At 29.1% G+C, this 17,872-nt stretch overlaps 4 protein-coding genes across 9 annotated transcripts in view; 2 read left to right on the top strand and 2 right to left on the bottom strand.

Moving 5' to 3' along the window:
- LOC139987572 (cilia- and flagella-associated protein 45) overlaps positions 1-17,872 on the bottom strand; it is a 36,104-nt gene that overhangs the window by 1,980 nt on the left and 16,252 nt on the right. For 2 of the 3 annotated variants that reach the window (XM_072003969.1, XM_072003968.1), the window contains exon 2: positions 163-429. In XM_072003969.1, coding sequence (XP_071860070.1) covers positions 163-351 — 189 coding nt within the window. In that variant the 5' untranslated portion in view covers positions 352-429. Of the gene's footprint in view, positions 1-162; positions 430-17,872 lie in introns of those variants that run through there. The other variant, XM_072003970.1, reaches the window with a different exon arrangement.
- LOC139987710 (uncharacterized) lies at positions 4,739-10,662 on the top strand. Its single transcript, XM_072004274.1, is given in 6 exon segments — positions 4,739-5,493; positions 6,113-6,739; positions 7,097-8,289; positions 8,373-8,708; positions 8,790-9,020; positions 9,300-10,662. Coding segments are annotated over 6 exon segments (4,038 nt in total). The 5' UTR covers positions 4,739-4,895; the 3' UTR covers positions 10,353-10,662.
- On the bottom strand, positions 10,673-13,085 carry LOC139987709 (glutathione S-transferase theta-1). The gene is made up of 6 exons (XM_072004273.1): positions 12,951-13,085; positions 12,547-12,646; positions 11,918-12,195; positions 11,463-11,613; positions 11,180-11,360; positions 10,673-10,979 (listed from the first exon to the last, which is right to left on the bottom strand). Exons 3-6 carry the CDS (start codon positions 12,115-12,117, stop codon positions 10,822-10,824), a joined length of 690 nt encoding a protein of 229 aa, XP_071860374.1. The 5' UTR covers positions 12,118-12,195; positions 12,547-12,646; positions 12,951-13,085; the 3' UTR covers positions 10,673-10,821.
- Rogdi (rogdi atypical leucine zipper) lies at positions 12,787-17,132 on the top strand. Of its 4 annotated transcripts, XM_072004270.1 has the most exons (7): positions 12,787-12,927; positions 13,529-13,600; positions 13,698-13,832; positions 13,896-14,174; positions 14,278-14,487; positions 14,546-14,610; positions 16,160-17,132. In XM_072004270.1, coding segments are annotated over exons 1-7 (798 nt in total). In that variant the 5' UTR covers positions 12,787-12,891; the 3' UTR covers positions 16,161-17,132. The 4 variants fall into 4 exon arrangements, with proteins under 4 accessions (XP_071860371.1, XP_071860370.1, XP_071860373.1 ...); XM_072004269.1 differs by having other exon boundaries at positions 14,546-17,132; XM_072004272.1 differs by lacking the exon at positions 12,787-12,927 and adding an exon at positions 13,051-13,170 and having other exon boundaries at positions 14,546-17,132.

The raw sequence follows: 17,872 nt of genomic DNA on the forward strand, positions 1-17,872 counted from the left end.
ATGATGTTATTAATTAATTAACAACATGCTAAAATAACGGGATACGTAGTTGTATTTCAATATCGAGATTTCTTTCATAGACGTTATTATTAAACTATACAAATATTATCTTACAACAATTATTATATAAATTTTCTATGTTAAAACAAAATATAAAATTACCTCTTTTTCATTGTACGAATAACGATGTTGACCAGATTTACATTCCGCAGTTCGAATACAAGTATTCTGTGGTCCACTAGAGCAAACATCTTTGAATTTCGTTTCCTTTCTATCTTTTGCACTACAAGACGGTGGTCCACAAATTATGTTTGACTTTGATGTATTATTTCTTATTCTTTGCACTACCATTTTACACTTTCCAAGATTTTATTTTTTCCGAAACGAGTATCTTCGCTATTCGTTGTTTAACTTATCAATCCATGAAGGCTATTTAACAAATAATTATTATAGTAAGGTATCAATCTGAAACATTTCTGTGATTTATTTTAATGGCACGTTACTCAAAATATTTTTGTTATTGTCGCAAATATCGGTAAAACAAAAATGGGGATAGATTAGCCAGGAAAAACTGACATCGAGGACTGATAAGAAATAAGTTTTGTTCATTGTTTACAAACGGTAACCTGCGATTTCGTCGTTTGTTTGGTCAATAGTAAACCGACAACATATTTCAATTGTGTAACAGAATGTTTACCGAAATATTTTTGATAATATTATCAATATTATTTACACTCATTTTCAACATCAAAGTATCTACAGCATAGCCATTTGTTGAACAAATTTTAATACTTATTACTAAAGTAAATTTGTATATATGTACATTAAAATAATTATATTTTTTTATCAATTACTATTTCTTCAATATTTTAGATTTCATTGAAATGCATTCTATTAAAATATACTATTAGAAATATTTTATTTTATTTTATTACTTTTAGTGAGGGAGTAGAATCCCCAAGAACAAAGTGGTAGGGTGAATCACCCCTTTTGTTCGTGTAAACGTTCGTTGCTGAGTTTCCCTATTCGTCGTCGACTTTCCTCAGGTGGGAAAATGCACATGTGACTACGTGTCGTTTGTCTGTTAAATGTTCATATTGCAGGCAAAATATACAATCTTGCATAATATTTGAAATGAATTTAATGTGTGCATATTTATAATTCGCTTGACTTTGAAACACGGCTGCAACGGTTTTAAAATATCCTCCTACGAATAATAGTTCCATTTGAAACTTGTGTATTTTTAAAAGGTCGGTGATAGAGAAGAGAATACCATTCATGTTTTTTATTATAGTTCAAAACAGTCTTATCTAATAATAATCAAGAGACACGTATAATAGCAATTAACAATAAGTTTATTACAAATGTTAGAGAGTGTAATAACAAAGACTATTAAAGGTTTATTATTTCATCGTTTTAATACTGAATGCAAATTTGGCAATACAAAAGAAAATTTTTGCACAAGTAAAAGTTTTGCAACATATCCTGATAAACATATGATTTTTATGTTTCATGTTGTGACTAGAATTTTTAAAAAATAGCGTTAAATTTTCATTTTGTGCTATTCAAAGTGCTTCTAAAAATTTTAAAAGCAAACCATTATCATGCTTTATACAGTCGGTAATAACTGTCCTTCGATGAGTCTCTCGTGGGAAATATCCAACGCACCGATTATTTGGCGAATCGATTTTGCAAGGGGAACTTTTGCATTTAAGCATTAAACAGCGTCTGAAGAATAAAAAAGTCGATCGATATCATCCACACACAATGACCATTTTACACGCAGTAGTTAAATTTAACTCGATTGCATATCGAGATACTATTATTCACTATATGAACATACAATAGAATCAGTAAAGATACATTTTTGTTTCTTCCACAAGCTGGCTCATGGCTTGCACGTATTAGTTATATTAATAGAATACAAATATAGTAACAATAATAATAGGTAGATTATATATAACAAGTATAAGTAACTATTAAAGTTATATTTGTAAATGTTATTAAACGTGTTGGATTGTTTTATAAAGAAACGAGTGATAAAATCGTAATAGTCAGTGTATATTAAAATGAAATCAAGTACAAGTACAGAAATAGTATATGCCGATCATAATTCTCGCTCGTTCGAAACTCGAATATCGATAACAACTCAACTCTTCAACTCGCTAACTATTCAACTATTCGACTTGCAACGACGATTGCCCTCAACGGCGACATTGTTTTTGCCTGGAGATAATCTCGCGCTAATTTCGTATGTCGAGGCGGTATCCGTAATCCGAGGCACAACAACATGAATCGCTCTTGCTTCGCCTCGTCCTATGATTCATATGTCACCACAATACTAACAGTAATTTTATAAGAAGCTCCAAAAAATACATTTTCTATTTATTCTATTCTAATATATATTTTGTCACAGGCAGCAAATTTAATTTGTAAAATAATTTTGAGTGAAAAAATTAGATAGTAATTAAGTGATTAATTACTGTTAACCATAATTATAACGATAATAGAAGAAGATAATGAAACGAAAGCCGGCTTCTTAACAAATTTTAGCATTAAAATTCTACATAAATTCTAATACTGTAAAAAAGAGGTTTATTGTTTCAAAGTATGATATATACTCTACGTGTTCATACATTAGCAAATGTATTTCTGTTATAAAATATTCTTTTCCCTTCCATGAAAACACGCATCATTTCAAATCTTCCCCCGTAGTATGTACGCTCCCTTATTATATGAAAGAAAGGGAAAAAGAGAGGAAAAAAAACAATTTGTAACTACCACATTCACCACGTTTCAACCTTCCTTCCAATCGGCGATGAACAAAGATAATGTACCATATACAGGAAAAAGTCCTTTGAAAGTAATGCCAAAGAAGAATGTATTGTCCTTTTTCTTACATGTCTTGCCACTAAACATTGTATTTCTGAGCTGCGCCAAACGACTGCGTTCTAGTCAGCCAATTGCGAACGGTTTCCCTAATAAGAACTTTTCTAGAAGTGGGAATACGAGTGTACGTGTAAGATTCCTTGGTGTCTGGCTTCACTTTTCGCGCGACACCGTCTCGATCTACTTTACAACATGTGCCAGTCGGAATAGTTAAATTTGATAGTTTTATAACGTTTTATACCTACAATTGGACAAAATCATTCAACTAAAAAAAAAGGCGGTTTTTGTTTTAAAATTTCCAATTGCACGCTATCTTTATTTTTAATTAACTGTTCATTCGATTTTTAGTTTATTCGGAAGAATATAATTACACGTGCACCAAAACACACACAAGATTGTTGCCACTCCTTCTTATTTAGCTTTTAATATAATTTCCACCTTGAATTTTAAAGAACTGCAGTCATTGTTTCATTTTCTCTCTTACATTTTCCTCAAAATAATGATTTATGAGAGATTTTAGAGATATAAAATTACACGAAACTATTTTTGTTAAATGATATTTTATTTTCTGTTCTTTCCTCATTCTTCAATTTTTTGATTTTTTTTAATATAATAAATTGTCACATATATTTTTTAAATAATAATTTTTTCAAATGCGAATAAGGACAGTGGAACAGAATCATAGAGTTTTGTGAATCACAAATAATTTTATCTTTTTATTGTGACAATATTTGTGTATGCGTGTCTATAAAAGATTTGTATATCTTCATAGGTATATCAATGGAGGTGAAACATAATATTTAACAACTGTATAACACGTATTTGGTGAAAATCGTAAGTATGAATAATCGATTTGATAAAATAAAAGACCGAGTAAAATAAATCACGTGTTCGATTTTAGTAAAGAATTAAATATGTGCTGAATAAAAGTAATCGGATACAACATTTTTATATTTAGAATGTAGATACTATTGTATTACACTAAAACAATAATATTTTTACTTTTATGTTAATGCGACTAAGGCAGTTTTGTTCCGATATATCTGTGCCAAAAGAAAGCAATTTTTCCCGCATAAAAAATATTTTTTTAAGGAATATTAGACTTATAAATGCTTTAGACGCGAAATGAACTATTTTTAAAACAATAACTACTTCAGATGTATTATTAGGATAGTACTGAAATCGAAATCAATTCTGCGAATCAGCAAGTATACGTTTTACAAACTTAGTAATAGCTAACTAGAGTTTTATGTCTGTGCATCATATTGTATAATCGACTTCTATATAGTATAGTAAAGGTATGAAGAAATCAAAAGAAGAAAGCGCGTGTTATGTAATTTCTATACCTTTTATGTGATAAATAATTAATCCGCAGTTTCCAAAACAATTTGTCATAAGATGGCGCACAAAATTTGTTAAAGTATTTATAGTATTATACATTAAATATATGATATATGTTACTTCATAACATTTAGAGAAATTTAGAAGAAATTGAAATATTCTAGATTTTCCAAATATAGTCCCTTTACAAACATATTTCAAGTCTCGACAAATTTTTACGATATCCTAAACTATTTATTAAATGTAAAAAATATATGTGTGCAATTTACATGAAATAAAAGATAGCACACTAATTTTAGTTCAGACTCAGAAAAATTTCATTCTGAATTTTTGTTAACTATTTTATTTCATTGTTGCACTTTCTATCGCGCTTCTTATGCCTAAGTTCAATAAAAACTTTAGTGAATAATAAACACACACACAAAACCGTAAAACAAATTCTAAGAATTTTAAATGTCACATTTAAGAACAATTAAGAACATTAAATGTCACTTAATCCATAAAATATCCATGTCCAAAAACCAAACTCAAATACGTTTGAAAAGCAACCATCAATTTGCTTCGCATCGACTTAAATCGATACGAAGAACCTATCCCTCTTCTCACGCTGTCTCTGGACAAACCATTACTACCTCCACCATTTACGCTGGAAGAGAAAGCAAAAAATGAAAGAACTTGGTAGTTGTAAATCGAATGATTCGCAGAAAAAACAGAGAGGAAGATCGAAGAAGCAGAAACCGACGTTTAAACTATTCACCAAGAACAGCTGGCCGAAGGTAATGATATCTCGCAACAGTATCATTAACAAGAAGATCAAAGATTCCTCTGGATCTCCAAGTTTGTCGTTTCTTGAAGAATCTTCGAGCGAGCTGCAAGGAACGGAAGAAAAAGATGCCTGTCACGTGGAACATTTATATTGTGATGAAAATGTCACGAATTTCAAGGAGGAATTGGATGTTTGTTTGATCAGTAGCTCCAGCGAAATTCAAAGAAGTCTTAAAATGAGCGAGACTTCGAAAGGAAACGAGAAGGCTTTGAAAATGTCCGATGGGGCGGTCGAAGAAAATGATTTTGATTGCGCGTCGAAAGAAAGTGTAATTTCTGATACACAGGAACAACAGACACCTATTTTCGTTGATTTAACAGCTGATGAGAAAAGCACGTGGAAACAAACGATTTTGAAGCGATTCTGTGATGTAAAGGCAGACATGACGAATGAAAAGGAAGATGAGAACGAGAAGTGCACTACGAACATCGCATTAGGTACAGAACATTGTAATAGGTGAAGATAATTTTAGTGGCACTATAATTGTCATTGATAAGACATGAAATAAAATTTAAGTCCTTTTTTTTTTAGAGGAAAGCACTTGTTAAGAGAGAAATATATTTATTAGTATGAACAATTTTTAAACGGTTTTTAAACGAAATATTTAAAAATTTTTCTGATTCAATGATATAACAAATCGAAGTACAGCTGTATTGTTGTCTTTAATTTGTTTATGATATTATTGGTCCTATACAATTTCTATTTATAAAACATGTATATATTGTTTCAATTCACATTTTAATGTACATTTCTCCATAAAATCGTTAAACAAGTCTTTCCTTATGACGGTACTGAATATAGGACACGTAATACTACAATCTATTAATTATGAATCACAATCATTCTACACTAACTTATAATTTATTATAAATCAATAAATCACTGCTTATTATTTTTTCATTTTCATACGACGTGTTTGATGTAATTTTTTCAAAATTTATTTCAATTTATATACTTATTACGAGTATACGTATTACAAATTCTTTTGCAATTGGATCATCAAATATAATTAATCGATATTTCGTTTTCTTTGCGCAATTTGCCATTGCATTCCAGAACCTCGAATTATAATAGCAGATAGTTCAAGCAAATTAAATTGTAATGGAAACAACAGTTTAGCAACTGCTTTACGAGACCGTGGGCCATGCTTCATACCGGTACAACCAAATCGTTCTTTACCTATTCTTCCGGCACCATCCGTACCTACGAGATTCACTCGAAAAGATTCATCATCTCTCATCTTACCAAAATCTATCGTGGACGTAGAAGAAGTAGAATTAATGAAATCAAACAGTACATTGTCGAATAAGAAAGATATTATTTCTAAAGCATCAAAAGATACCGTAAGCTCGATGGCTTACTTTGTTCCACAAATTTCAAGCGTGGAAAGTCTGAGTATGATAAAGAAAAGAAATGATAATGACATGGAACACGAGACTAATGTTAAAGAAAGAAGGAAGAAAAAAAAATCGCAGGAAGCAAATTCTAGACAAAATAAAGAGGAACGTATGGAAAGTTCGATTAAAGAGTTCCTAACAAATTTCTGTGGCTCGAATGCAACTGAAGGCGTACAGAATCTTTGTACCGACAAGTGCGTTAGAGCTGCCTCCACGGCGAAAAGAGACGAAAAAAATGGAAATAAATTGGTTCCTCCGTTGAGACTGAAGAAAGTCGTGCATACAGGTAATAATAAATAATTAAAAATAATTAAAAAGTTGTATTACTTAATACGTTAAACGCGAATATTTATGCATTTATAGAAAACTTAAAACAGCAAAATTACATAGAATATACATAATACGTAAAAATATATAGAATATCCAAAGTATAATCTTTGTTACAATATTTATTTAAGTAAAACGATTCCAAACTTAGAACATGTATTATATTTTGTAGAACGTAACGATACAAAATTAATTATACATCATTGTTTGTTTTAATTTAAAATAATACGATTAAATAGAAAATCTTTTGAAGTAATTCCATGATGGACGTGTTCAAAATCTTTTTATTTGATTTAAATATTATTTCTAGCAACAGAAACAGAGAGATACAACGATTCTCAAATCGACACGGGGTCGGAACACGAATCAAACTATAGAATCATCACAGACACAGCGTCCCAATCACCACCTAGTCCAAATTCTAATAACTGGAACGATATACTCTTCGAGAAAGACACAGATTTCACCACTTTAAATACCGATAACTACAAACTAAAGTACAGGAGAAATAGACTAAAACAGGAACTGTGTGAACTACAAAGTAAAGCTTTGGAATTAGCTAAACAAATGGCGAGTGACTCGAACTCTCAAGAAAATATCGGACTAAGGCAAGTGATGAATCGTTACGACAAGCAAATAGAAAATCTATCAAAATTACATAACAGACTGTCTGCAGCCCTCTCGATCTCTAAGGAAGTGATTAATGAGAATAATGATAACATGAATTCTTCTGATAACAAGTGTCCATGCATAAATTTAAACGAGAGGAACACAGATTTTTCAGCGAATAACAGTTCTCCGGTGTCATCACCTGAACCACCTAAATTGTCACCACGATCATCTCTGGATTGTCATAGTATTCTACCAGAAGAGGTTCGAAATAGTCCACCAATTTTACCAAAGATATGTTTAACTACCTCGTCGAGTCAAGACTCAGTGGAAGAAGAGCTACAAGTCGTTGAAAGGAAAGTTTGGCCTGTGAACGAAGAATTGATGAAATCAACGTTTTCTACAGATCCACTTCCTGAGGATTTAACTGATTCCGTGGACAAAGATCCTCCAGATGTTGAGAAACACGTGCAGACTATGCCTGTAGTCCATAAAAATAATATCAATGTCGATATAGAAAGTTCTAATTCTAGTGTAAATAAGAGAGCTTTCAATCATTCGAACAAGGTTACTCAATCACCAGAGAACAACCATGCGGCTCGGGAAAAGAAAGACGAAAGAAATAAATCGACCAAAGGGTTTTCTCAGTGTCGTCTTGTGATCCAAGAACCAGAAAAAATCAAGTGTTTAGAATTTCCGGATGTTGGACCCATAATAAGTTCTGTAGCTAATTGCGTGGAAATACCAACAACTGTTCAAGGAAACAAATCGTTTGAGGTGATATCTGCCAAACAGTTCTCTTCGTCAATGGATCATACAGTACAACCTAATTTTTATGAATCCAATCGACAGGAAGCACCATTTTCGACAAATCATGAAGACAGTATAAATTCGCAAAAGGTTCGTAAAATATAATTTTCAGACAAATAAAATTTTATTTGTAATATTGTTTTATACTATACATAGTGCTGAATTCGTTTCAGGTTTCATCGAGTTCGGGTCAGCCAACTCAATTTGATTCTTCACAAACGATGTTGAATCAGGAAAAGCTCGCGTAAGTTAAATGAAAAATTAATATATTTTATTATCTATATTTCTACCTTACATTTTATGTATATAGGTTGCGACAGAACCGTAAAGGAGAAGAACTTCTGGCTGATTCTGTACAGAAGAGTAGTGGGAATCATTCTATAACTGAACAATTTCCTACTCTTGGTAACTGGTTCGCTCGAATGTCGAAAAAGCAAGCTTCAATAACCAAACCCAAATTACAAGCCACAGAAAATGTGCCATTTGTACCAGGAGAAAACACTACACGCGTAAGAGCAATTTAGTAGAATTTTTTAATTTCCTTTTGGAATTTCTCTGTATACTCTGAATAATTTTATAATACATCGTAGCAAATTTCTGGGTCTGAAATACCAAAGATGGTAGAACCTAATATCAACAATCACATAATAAATTCAACGCCTCAACGTGGTACAGAGAAATGGCAATATCATCAGCAACAGCAACTACAACATGTTGCGGCATCCGTGACTCTTTCGCAACCTGTTGCAACAGTTCCTCCTTTACGACCTGGAGCTTGTCCACCACTTCCTATGACTCAATTTTACCCGAATAATTACACTGTAAGTAGAATAAGTCTATTTTAATATTTTTATTTCGGCAAAATTGAAAATATTGAGGTAATATAGTTGATGTAATATTCGTATTTTATTACAAAAGATACAGAAAATTTATTGAATAAATTCGAATATTTATGTAATATATTTTTTGTATTATATTGTATATTATATTATATTAACAAATATTATATTATCTTATTAATCACAGTATACCAATATTAATAATGTATAGATATTTGTGCACTGATGAAGTACAATCACGTATAATTTTTTACATTACAGATCGATCCTTACAACAGTGCTGCCTTAAATTATCATCCACCAATTTGTCCTTACGGTCCTTATCCATATCACCCACGATTACACTCGGGTTCCTTACCATTTCATTTCCCTGTGCAAGAAAGCTTGCGATCAATGCACCATATGGATAAACGTTTCCCCATAATACAAGATCCAGTTGTAAGGTATCCTTCACCATCGACAAACACTCTACAGCATTCGGGTAATTTGGAGTTTGATCGTCTTCGAGGAAACTCTACCACTAACAACATTGGTACCACAACTTGTTTACCATCGTTATTTCTATCACCACCGTCCTTATCAACTTCTCATCAGACCCTGCCTCGAAATTCTTTAATTGGCTATTCGACAAACAATCAATTTTCTCGGAACAGAATGATACCGGATGTTGTTGCCGCAGCAGCAGCCGCTGCTGTTGTCGCTGCTGCTTCCTTTGATAGGCAACGAGATACGTTGACTTATAATAGAACTGAGACGGATGCATTATCGCCTACTGGTATTCCAAATGTCATTGACAGAGAACCACCTCACGTATCGGGCGCTACTAGATCAATTATTAATCGTGACGTAACTAATCTAACTCAAGATAGTAATTTTAACAAAGAAAGTCATGAAAACACTAAGTATCAACAAATGCAAAATTTTGTATTCGACCGATTAACATTTGTGAAAACTACGGATAATTTTGCGCAAACAAATTCAGTTATTAATAATGATGCGCAGTCGACGATGACGTCTATTGTTCCAACAGCACAATATCGAATGCCACTAATTCCTTCACATGCACAATCATCGAAAAATGTATTAGAAACTGAAACTAGGAATTGCGAGACACCGCATCTAGGTAAAGTGAATCGTAGTCCGAATAGTTCACATAATCTCACATGTTCAAATTGTGGTATTATCGGACCGAAGTTTAAATGTTTAGGATGTGAAATGGCCTTTTATTGTGATGAACGGTGCCAAGAGAAACATTGGTATGTCCACGTACAAAGATGCCCAAAGAAAATGCCAAAATTAAAGAAAGTCACATAAAATTAATTAGGTTAGAAATATAAATTTCGGAATATTGATTTGATGCACAAAACGTATTTTATGTGGAGTAAAAAAGATATTTTTCTATAGCTTTTTCATACAAAAGTAAACGTAGTTTTCAAATGTAGTATCATATAATAATACAACAATAACAATAATATATATGTTTAATATTTTATAATATAACTTTGTTGTGCAATAAGACTGGTATACTTCGTATCATACACATCTAGTATAGTAAAGCACTACTACATTCACACACATATGTACCTGATACGTGTTTAATAAAAAAATTTAGCTTAATTACTCACATTTCTTGCAATTATTTAAAAAACAAATTATATATTTTTCAAATCAGATTTTTTAAAATGTTACGAATAAAAATATTTTGTAACAAATATAAGAAAATTATAAAAAAATTCTTATGTAATTCTTAAATGAGTGAGTATAGATTCAAAATTCATGATTATTAAAACTTGCTTTTTAATCCCTCTTGTTCTACCTTACTTGTGAGCTTATTTAAAAGTACATGAGCTTCCTGATAATAAGGACTCGTTTTATCTGCAACTCTTTTCATCCATGCAGTTAAATGAGGCCTATTCTCTTTTGGATCATACCCAACTATTCCTACAATTGAAAATTGCGTTTCTATAGTAATATAATAATACAATCTTTATTTTTTATTATTTTTTATGTTGTATATTAACTATGAAAATGGTTTATCTTCTACCAAATAGTAAAATATTAAAAATTATCTGCCAAGACTTTCCTGATATTATTTATTTATTTTTATTTCATTTTCAGTGAATGCATATATCATTACTTACGAACTTGTTCTATCTCACATGATCCTAGAATATCAGCAATGCTGATTTCAGAACCAGTTAAAAAGTTTTTGTCTTTTAACCAGAAATTTTCTAGATCATCAAGTGTTTGCATCATGCGTTTTTCATATTGCATTAGACTTTCTGGCTTCATTGATTTTCCAGTTAATAATGGTTTCATGTACTAAAATAAAGATTTTTATCAGTAGGAAGAATATCATTCTCTTGTCATTATCATTGTCTATAGACTCAATATCATTCTCTATAGATAAAGGAATTTCTTTACCTTCATAAAAAAGTATGAAGCACAATTTAGTCTTGTATTAAGATGCTGCCATTCAAGATATTCATCAACTTTAAGTTGAAGTTTTAAGTCTTGAGGGTACCAATGATTAGCTACCTTAAATTCTTTGCAGAGATATCTCAAAATTGCAACACTATAAAACATTCAATGTTCTTTAGTTTTTTGCAAATTAAATTATAAAATTATTTATATAGAAATATGTTATAATTTATACATTTTCTTATTTCTGTAATGATTTTCATTTTATATCTTCATTCAAAGAATAAAGATAAAAAGTTGATATTTATAACTTTGATTTAAGTTACTAGTTTTGAAATATTAAACATATAAAATGAAACATGACATTATATTTGTATATAATTGTAAATCAAAATTTATATTTAACTCATTTCTTCTTGTTAATACAAATTATATATCATACTAAAAAACAATAATACCTCTCCATCATGTTAAAACCATTGTGTTCAATAGCAGGTACTTTTTGAAAAGGATGAATCCTTTGATACTCTGGATTAAGATGTTCACCTTTCGCTAAATTTACAAACTTTCCTTCAAATGGTATATCGCAAACTTTTAAAAATATATAGAGAGCTCTACTTGGCTGTGATAATAAATCATAATACAATTTGAGACTCATATTTTTAATAATAAATTAAGCTTACAAGGATAAGAAATATACCACCAATATTATAAACATAAATGGAAGAACCAATTGCTGAAAATAAAGAATAATTTGATAAGATGATAAAAAATATTGCTTAATATATTTTCTTTATATATTTAATATATTTGTAATTCCATTTGTGGATTTTCAGATAATTCTACAAATTCTAAGTATATTTATACATAATGTTATCTAATCAAGATCTCCCTCTCTTTTTTTCTCTCTTTTTAATAAATGGTAAATAAAATCTATAATTTGTTATTCGTTTTAATAATAAAGTTTTTTTACATGAAATAGCAAATTTAACATGCAATATAGAATTTAGATTTTGTAAATACTTGATTTTGACAAAATATTATTTAGATGTATGTTAGTATGTTATTAAGATAAACTTGTAATTACCTTTTTTTTTATAATATGAAAATAGGGTAAATGTCACTATTTTATTGCTGTTTGAGTCTATTTACTGATAGGTAAATTTCTACAATAATTCATACTAATCCTAGAACATAAAAATATCTTATAATGATAACGATTTATCTATTTAAGATTGCAAAATTTCACATTGAAGATGACGGGATTTATCTTTGGCATTTAATGTAACGTCGACATTCTGTCGTAGGTTGAGTAATAAATGAGATATTCCAAGAAGAAAGTAGAAATTCTACAAAAGAATCTTACAGATTAGACAAATATAGAATCTTAAGTAACTAGGAAACAAGTGGTAGGCATCACCCGGTAGAGAAAATGGCTGACTGCGAGAAGGAGGAGGCTCACAATCTCGTAAGCTATTTGCCTTTACTTACCGTTTATCTAATCACTTAGGCGACCTCGCCGTCTCGCGGTTCGCGATGATAGTGTACCTTATCTATCGTCGAACTAATCAATTTACTCTTACTGTTTTTACTGAAACAAGTTCTTTGTGGTTATGTTCCCTACAGTGAATGATTTTGTGATGTTACGTTTATTTCTTATTTACATATAGGAATACACAATTCAGTAACCCTGTTTCAAAAATTTATGACAGTGTTTATTTTCTAATAACTATGATTGATTAAATCATATAGAAATATTCATTCAATACAGTTTTACAATTTATTGAATATAGGACTAAAATTGATATACAAAAATAATTTGTTACTTGGACATGAGTATAGTATGTTATATATTTAAATAAATAATAGCTGTAAGATATCAAAACTTGTAGAACAAAATATTAATTTACTCAAGCATATATTTAATGATTATTTGTAAATACTTGTGTAACAAAGGATATGTATGAACTCTAAATGCAAAATGATGCACTATTAATTCTTATTAACGTTTTAATCATTGTCCACATTGTTATACAAAGCAATTAGAATTTAATTACAACATTTTTCAGCAAATGGAGTTTGAATGGGTGCTTCATGAAGAAGTACATTCTTCTCTATCACAGCTAAGGAATATTTTAATGGTATTATATATTTCTGGAATTTATCATAAAACAAAGTAAAGAAATTATTATTTATATTATATGCATACATGTTGTGTTAATGTATGTTATATTGCAGGAATGTGCACAAAGATTTCCATTAGCATTATTTGGCAACGATCAACATAATAAAACAGATAGGTTTGTATTTGCTGCACCACATGACCAAGTGAAATGTGTTGCTGTTTTAACTGGTGACAGTATTACAAATGCAGTAAGTGTCAATTATTTTGTTAATTTGCAGCTATATTATTATCTAAAAAAAACATGTTTGTAGGAAGTTAATTTTAAAGTACAGCGTCAACAAAATATTAATATGAGAACAAGTATACAAACTGAACATCCTTGGAAGTTACAACAAATACAAGATGCTGCTAATCATTTACAACAAGCTATTGCTCACATAGATAATGTTGATCGTCATTATCCATTTAAGACATCCGATGAAGTTATGCATGTATTAGGAAACATACTTGGTTGTCTTCAACGGAGTCGTACAAGTTTAATTGTTCCTAGAAAAAAAACTATTGATGATCTCATTAAAAGCCGTAATATGGTGAGTAAACATTTTGGAGTAATATTTGATTTATATTAATCCTTTACACAGTTAGGCTTGATATCATATTTCATATCTAAACTATCAATCTTTTGTATTGCAGAAGTCATTAAATCCTAATCTTCCAGAAAATTTGGCAATTAGTTTTTATATTCAAAGTTATAAACTAGTTTTAGCAATATACCAATTAGAAAATGCACATGGTAGTGTTAAGTATGAAACACAACAAGCAGAATGTAGTGTTCCATGGTTAAATGATGCTTTAGTACTACTTACTATTGCATTACAGCTTTGCCAACGACTAAAAGACAAGGTTAGTTAAAATAAAACTATTTCAAATTGTTCATTATTTTATTTGAAACATTTTTCAGATCTGTGTTTTTTCTCAATACAAAGATTTTACAGTTGGTTCTCACGTTACTTCTACAATGGGCTGGTAATAAAAACATTTGAGCAATTAACCTTCAATTGAAAGAGTAGTTGTGTATATGTATATTACAGTATATCACATTTAATGTTCTGGTAGCATTTTTAGTGGGTTTTGTTTTTATAAACAAAATTTAGTTCTAAAAAACACTAAATTATATTGCATTTTCAGAAATAAGTTTTTTAATCATCTGCATATATATTTTTCTTGATACACTCTATCAAATACGAAGATTAAATTTTACATAGCAAATTTTACACAAGAAAAATTCTTGTATATTAGTACAAGATCTGAGACTTCATTGTCATTCACGATTTTAAAAGTATTTTGCTAATTAGTTATGTGCTTATATCTATTAGTTTGTATTAGATTTCCTTTGATTATAATGTTTAATCTTTTGTAGACAGCTTTGATCTAATTAAGAATAGTTATACATCTTTACTAAGATGAAATAATTAAGCACTGTATTTACTATATCTCCTGTGATTTTTTCGGAATGTTATAATAATTCCCTTCTTACTAGATATTAATGTTCTGTTTCTAAGAAAACGTATGCAAATCTAAAGCGATTAATTTTAACTATTTTGTGTATCCAATTATTATTTTAAACACTTTAATGAATTATTTATTTTACTTACCAAAGAAAGTACTATTTAGTAAGTGTTGACGTACATTACCGTGGTATGACGTTCCTTTAAGCTTTAAACTGTATCTATATATTTACATACAAATGTCTGAATTAGTATTACATCGATCATGAACTAGATGTTAGAATAATTGTTATTGATCGATGTTATTGTTATACATATAGCTCAGAAGCAATTTATAAGGATTTCAATACAATTATATTAAATAATTAGAATTGCATTAACTTAATAACGAAGAAACGCGAAATTTTTAATATTAAAATTGGTTTCTGTATTGAGTTAAATGGAAAGTTTTTATTTAATTTCTAAAATTTTATTCCTTCTATATTGTGATGTAAAAATTGTATATATGTATCCTATGTATGTATACATATTCAAGTATGTCTTTTTTTGTGAAATTTTGGTATTTTTCAATTTTATTTATTCTCATATTAATATATGTACATATATAGTTTAACTATAAATATATTAAATAAATTAAATTGATTTACTTTCCATGTAACTCAATAAAAAAGCAGTATGTGATGATACATCACTTTTACATATTTGAATTATAAATTCTTTATTTTATTGTATTAACTAATTAAAGTACAGTCTGTCCTACAAAACAAAAATTAATTTGTTTTGATTGAAAATATATCTAAAGCACTAGTATGCTCTTGCTTAATAATAAATCTAATCTCCTTCATTATCGATTATGGCTTGACAACATACCGATATACTTTTTACTAATTTTTCGGGATACGATACAGATAGCGATCTCCATATTTTTTTAATGTAGTTCATTAAAATTCTTAACTTTAAAATACATTTTCCTTTCAATTTGTGCTTCATAATAGACCAAACATTTTTTATGCGATTTGTATTGAATGACTGAGACAATCAGTCCAATACAATGATACCGTTTTCAGATTTCCATTCGGTGCAGACGTAGTTTTAATGTTCCGGATTATTTTCTTGCAGCAAAACTTAGATATTATAAATTATAAACCAAGGCATATCTGATTGGATTGTATATGTTTAGACCACAATCTCTCCTTTATTACATACCAACGCCAGTATACTTTTGTACGACAGACTGTAATTTTTGATTTATGAATTGAAACAATTATAAAATATAAAAATTATTTCATAAGTGCAAAACTTTTAAGTAGCTTGTTTTTAGTACTACCAACTAAATTTACTCATTTTTGTAAGAATATTACTAGGCAAGCCACTAACTGAATATATTTGCTTTATTTTAACTACTTATATATTTAAAAATGTTATAAATTTACAAGTGCTGTGCTTTAGGTATTAAAAGTTTATAGTTTCATTTTATGCATCATATCTCCTTGATTCTATATTATTATATTGTGTACTTATATATTACATTTTACATCATCTAATAATAATTATCTAATAATATCATTTTACAAATTATATTTTGTTTATAGTTACTTGTTATATTAGATATCTTGTATAAAATACAAAATAGTACTTAAAAGATATAAAATGATTCAGTGTATTATGTTATTTAGTTTCTTTAATTTGCATTATTTTGACATGAAAATAAATTTCATATGAAAAGCAATTTTCATTATAATTATATTCATAATGATTAAAAACAATGGAGTTTTGTAACTTGTGTAATAATTTTCTCATATAAATTCTATAAGAAAAGTAATAATATATTCGTCAATACTATTTGAAATATTTTGGATTTAGAAACAATAAAGAATGTAGTATATACTTACATCTAAAAAAGAGATTACAAAATGTTTCCAGTAAGAAAAATTATGGTATATACTGTCTTTATTGCAGGGTATTGACCACTCACATAATTAGTAATATTTATACATTTTTAATGTTTAAGAAATTTTAATAAACACCAAAAATTGCTAAGTGTTAAATTGAGAGAATAGAGGAGCCTAATTAATAAGAAAAACATATTGCATTGTAACCAGTGCTACTTTTAAGAATAATAGTTTTATTCAGCTTATAAAATTACTAAAAAAATTTGGAGCGATATATTGAAAATTATATTTCGATGGATTATGTATAAACAATTATTTCATGATTACGCAACTTTATTTTATTAATAAAAAATATGTTCCATATTCAAATAAATTCTGTGAAATCTATTAAGAAATAAAATTATCCAAATGTACATGTGTACATTCTTTCTTATATTAATATATCCAAAAATAAAAGCCTTTTATTCACAAAAAATTTTAATTCGTAATTTTTTCTTTTCCTGTGAATAATATCATATAAGCTGATAATTCTTTAAAAGCTCTATCAAAAATTTATATATGCGTATAGTTTCTGTTACAAAAACAGTGCAGCTTTTATTACTTCTTCATAGTCTTACGATTCACATAACTATAAAAAAATTCTCATATTCTTATTATTTAACAGTGTAATTGTGCCAGAAAATAAAATTAATCATGACGTAAATGTAACAAAACTCACAGAATATATATGGATCAAATATTATTCGATCATCGTTGTTCTAGAGTGAACAATATAATCTCAACAAATTTCAATTTATCCTTCAATTATATTCAATTATAGAAAGTTTTGAAGAAGTAAAACGTGCTACACGAGTGTTCTTTTCTACGTTGTACACACAATCGAGTTTC

Source organism: Bombus fervidus, chromosome 5, assembly GCF_041682495.2.
Source record: "Bombus fervidus isolate BK054 chromosome 5, iyBomFerv1, whole genome shotgun sequence".
NCBI lineage: Eukaryota > Metazoa > Arthropoda > Insecta > Hymenoptera > Apidae > Bombus > Bombus fervidus.

Bases quoted from the DNA above. Each gene is read 5' to 3' on its own strand.
- LOC139987709 (XM_072004273.1), bottom strand. From the start codon at position 12,117: ATGAGTCTCAAATTGTATTATGATTTATTATCACAGCCAAGTAGAGCT. The intron at 11,614-11,917 runs GTATTATTGTTT...AATGTTTTATAG, and splicing joins GGTTTTAACATGATGGAGAG to TGTTGCAATTTTGAGATATC. The intron at 11,361-11,462 runs GTAAAGAAATTC...TCTTTATTTTAG, and splicing joins CTTCATACTTTTTTATGAAG to TACATGAAACCATTATTAAC.
- Rogdi (XM_072004269.1), top strand. From the start codon at position 12,892: ATGGCTGACTGCGAGAAGGAGGAGGCTCACAATCTC. The intron at 13,601-13,697 runs GTATTATATATT...GTTATATTGCAG, and splicing joins AGCTAAGGAATATTTTAATG to GAATGTGCACAAAGATTTCC. The intron at 14,175-14,277 runs GTGAGTAAACAT...TTTGTATTGCAG, and splicing joins TCATTAAAAGCCGTAATATG to AAGTCATTAAATCCTAATCT.